At 49.7% G+C, this 3,942-nt stretch overlaps 2 protein-coding genes across 2 annotated transcripts in view; both read right to left on the bottom strand.

Moving 5' to 3' along the window:
• Positions 1-529: 529 nt before the first annotated feature.
• On the bottom strand, positions 530-2,167 carry Pmar_PMAR023466 (hypothetical protein; the record flags this gene model as incomplete). The annotated part of the gene is made up of 1 exon (XM_002783298.1): positions 530-2,167. One exon carries the CDS (start codon positions 2,165-2,167, stop codon positions 530-532), a length of 1,638 nt encoding a protein of 545 aa, XP_002783344.1.
• Positions 2,168-3,841: 1,674 nt separating this feature from the next.
• The window catches only part of Pmar_PMAR023465 (hypothetical protein), a gene marked incomplete at both ends in the record, with an annotated part of 986 nt that continues 885 nt past the window's right edge, over positions 3,842-3,942 (bottom strand). The window contains one exon of the mRNA XM_002783297.1: positions 3,842-3,923. Within this exon, the coding sequence (XP_002783343.1) occupies positions 3,842-3,923 (82 nt within the window). The remainder of the gene's footprint in view (positions 3,924-3,942) is intronic.

Genomic DNA, 3,942 nt, shown 5'->3' with positions numbered 1-3,942 from the left:
CACAATCAGTAGCGAAGACAGGAGAAGCAGGATAAGTGGTGATGAAACAATCTTTGCCGTCACCATCACCCAGACAGAAAGAGACCATAACAACGGCAGCACCTCCGACATGGTTCATTTCCGACAAGGTGTGCTACACCTTGTCGTCAAGTTCTCACATAGGTGACCAGCCCGAGTCAAATGATGTGGTTAGTTATGTAACACTCCTTACTGGTCAAAACACGACAGAGCAATCCAGAAAGAGTCGGTTAACTTCTGAACTGAGATTCCTGAGCGTTAAGCTACGGAATCGCAGCGGATCATCAGCTGGCAGCGTCGTGCATCAGCTAGGACAACGAAAGTGGAATCAAAATCTGCCCATGATGCGCCACTCATCGGCTAATGACCGCCATTCCACAAGCCTACGTGTGCTCAGTTATTTTTGAAAAGTTCAAGACATGATAAGGGCGTTATTATATGAGATAATCATGCGGCTTTTACATGGGACTGAAAATATGCCCCAATATACCGTCAACGCGGGCTTGCCAACTTATCGCACTTTAACTGGACCAGCTTCCCAAATAGTCCAACTCCATGGCCACTCATGGCTGTAGAAGAGAACAGAGACCCATACGTGGAGGTTGAAGTGGGATTTGAATTCCCAGATGTCCGATTTATGATCAACGGTGTTTCCGAAGATGTCCAGAGAAATACCGGCTCCGACAACTGACACCGAGTAATCAATGCCCAGTTCACCAGATGCTTTGACATCACCATTGTCCGAAGCATTGACCGCCACTTTACCATGGAGTGTGGCCTTCACCGTAGGAAAAGAAGCCACATGGATTATGACCGCGACCGACATTGCTATTTTTCCCCCGTAAGTGCCATTCCCACCGCTTCCTGCACCAGTAAGACATACTTGAATGCGCAAGCCTGCGAAGCCAATATCAGTAGCCCAAACTAGGGCGCATCCAGCGGCTTCGAAAGCAAAGTGTAGGACCTCCGTCTCCGGCTGCTTCAATTGGACTGTGACATTGAAATGTGCTTTGTTTTCCTTAATGGCTACATCTTCATAAGCCATATATAAGTCGAGAGCCAATAACGTGTCGTTAGAGGCGTAACCAACATACAGGCAGTATGCACTGGCTGAGTTGGTCACACCGCTCCTGCAAGCCGGTGGTAACTCGAAGTCCTCCTGACCTTGAACAGGGGAGTCGTACTTGTACAGGAAGAACTTATGTGCAGCAGTGCCATTGGGGAGGCGGAAGTAATCGATCGGTGCTACCGACTTATCTCCACGAATATGAGTCTTGTTCGACCTCCAGTCGTGGCTCTTCCCATCGTTGAAGAATAGACGAGCCTCTTCGCTAACCAAACGGGTCTTGATGAAATCAACATCCAGTTCTGGAGCCTGTTCCTCCGCTGGTGGCTGATTGTGACTCTTGACGATGTCATACGCCGCGTAAATATCCTTCATGGCAACGTCCAGAGTTAATGCATCGTCGAGCTCTTCCCAATGAGTGACGTTGGACTCGAGGTAGACTGTATCATTCTCGAAGGTGTTAATACCCAAGAGCTTCACCATCTGCTCCTGATCCTTGTCGAGATAGAGAACCCAAGCGTTACTGACCACACCAGTCTGAGCGAGGGCAGTGAAGTTGAGACCCGATTTGGGATCAACACCTTCTACGCCACTTCTGACCCATTTGTTCAGCTTCTGTCCACCTTCATCTACCAAACCTTTATAGACCCAACCATCATCCTCGAGCGTACGATTGGCATTGAGCCTGCGAGAATTGGGCGTATCATTCTTTTGCCTGGTTCCCTCCTCTAGGGGGAATGACTGTTTATTGAAGAGTTGGGAGATGCTGAAGTGAGTGTCGTTCTGGCTCATGAGGATATACAGATACGGGTGATTTGGCGCTGCTTGAACTACCGCTTGACCGTCCTTGGCGATGAAGATGTCTCGATGAACGGTGAACGACTTGTTATCATCCATACCAGGTAGAACCAGCCCTTCAGTCTCCATAGCCTTGGAGGTGTGACATGCCACTGGGTTCCCCTTGATGTCCCTCAGGGCGAGGTTGCAGAAATGCGTCGTCTTCATCTGTATGCGAACGTTGCCCATCTTGAAAGCACAAACCACACCACATATCAATAGGACGACGAGGAGGATGTTCATCATCGGGATGATAAACGCAGCTGCTAACTATTTAGTACAACGCTACTGTGCGACTGGAAGCAGTTGTGCTTTTCAACTCGATGTTCATACCTAACGCGGACAAATAACCTTCGACAATAACTTAATCTACTATTGCAGTTCAGTGAAATCACAAGCTCACTGAACAAATCCATTGTAGCTTACCGAGATGTACGGAGATGCACTCGTGAAACGCGTGAATCAGTTTCACGCGTAGTGTTCCATTCGTGAAGTGCGATTTAGTCACACCACTTTGCTCCATAACGAGCCTGTAATACAAGCCGTGGATATCACGCGAGTCACGGATCAGTCAACTAAATGCGTCAATATAAAACGTTTCAATCCGAGACGTTCATCTCACGGGAAGAAATGCTAGGACCTTGAGCAAAGGTATGGCTACAGTCGAGCCAGCAGAGAGGTATCGACACTCTCAGAGAGGGTTGACTGTAATGAATCATTACGCCTCACTACTTCCTTGTTGAGAAGTGGTAGCTTGTGAGAGGGCCTCCTGCGTAGAGCCTCTACGGTAGAGGGTTTATCACCTTTTGTTACACGCAGAGTTGGACCTTAGGAGAGGGAATGATATGAGCATCCTCAGCCCGGATGGGGGCTAGGAAGAGAGAAGGGTGCGACTGCACGTTCATAGGCCTCCTGTGCTGCCCCGCACAGCGGGGCCCCCAGCGCAGTCGGCCCACCTGTCGACGGAATTCACTTCACTCGCTCGCTGGTTCACCCTGAACACTCTCCCATACTATTGTTGTATGGGTCATTCCCTTCGGGGTTCTCTCGACAACATGTCGGGTTTCGGTGTCCCGTCGGGTTTCGGGTGGGACAAACAGATTGCGTCACTGCGGGCTGTCATCCTTTCTTCGGCACAAAATCTTCTCTGCTCGGCACGGAATTTTTCTCTGTCGGCACAAAATTCTCTCGCGCGGCACTAATCTACTTTGCTTCTTCTCCTGCCCCACCGCGGTTCGGACACGTGAGCGACGAGGTCCATCTACGATTCGGGCTTAGGCATATCTTGAGTGACTTCGATAGAATCGCTAGAATCAGTGTCTGACTGTGAAGTGCTCAAGCCGGTGTCTGACTCTGAAGTGCTCAAGTTGGTGTCCGACTCGGAATCGCTCTCTGGCTCGAGAGAGTTCACTCTGGAGCTTTCGTCTAGCCGCCGAGGATCTGCAACAGCGATATTCCACATTTCATAGCTTGAGCAGCGGATCAGCAATCATTTCCACAATATACTCTTACCTTCTTCATCTTCGCTGGACGTGATATCTTCTTCACTTGCCTCCAGTCAAAGGCTTGATGAGTTTGAATTGCGCCTGAATATCGGTGGTACTTGGTGGGCGTCGTTCGGTAGCGTAGGCGAATGCCAACGGGCAACCCCGTTCAGCGAATTAGTACGACGCTGGGTGTACGATGGTCTCACATCGAGCGCACGGGAACGTCTGAACCTAACAGTAACGCAAACCTCTAGAACCCAACGAGCCGATGACTTCATAATACCCGGCACAGTCTCTAACTGGTGGCCCTCCGAACGGCCTGGCGTCGGTTATATGGTAATATGCAAGGTTTCCTTTCATTAGATGTATACCCAAGTTGTGGCGACAGAATCGGTTACGCACTCCATCGAAGCTCCAGCTACACGAATGATATTCACCGGTCTGACCACGTTTGACCACTTTCAAGCTCCTCGTACTCAGTACGACGTACTGCGCACATAATCACTCCATCCCTCCTAAACATCGATGTCGGCA

The sequence above is a fragment of the Perkinsus marinus genome (genome assembly GCF_000006405.1).
Source record: "Perkinsus marinus ATCC 50983 genomic scaffold scf_1104296937140, whole genome shotgun sequence".
NCBI lineage: Eukaryota > Perkinsozoa > Perkinsida > Perkinsidae > Perkinsus > Perkinsus marinus.
Note: the sequence above shows the minus strand (reverse complement) of the source record. Positions and strands in the feature narration are given on the sequence as shown.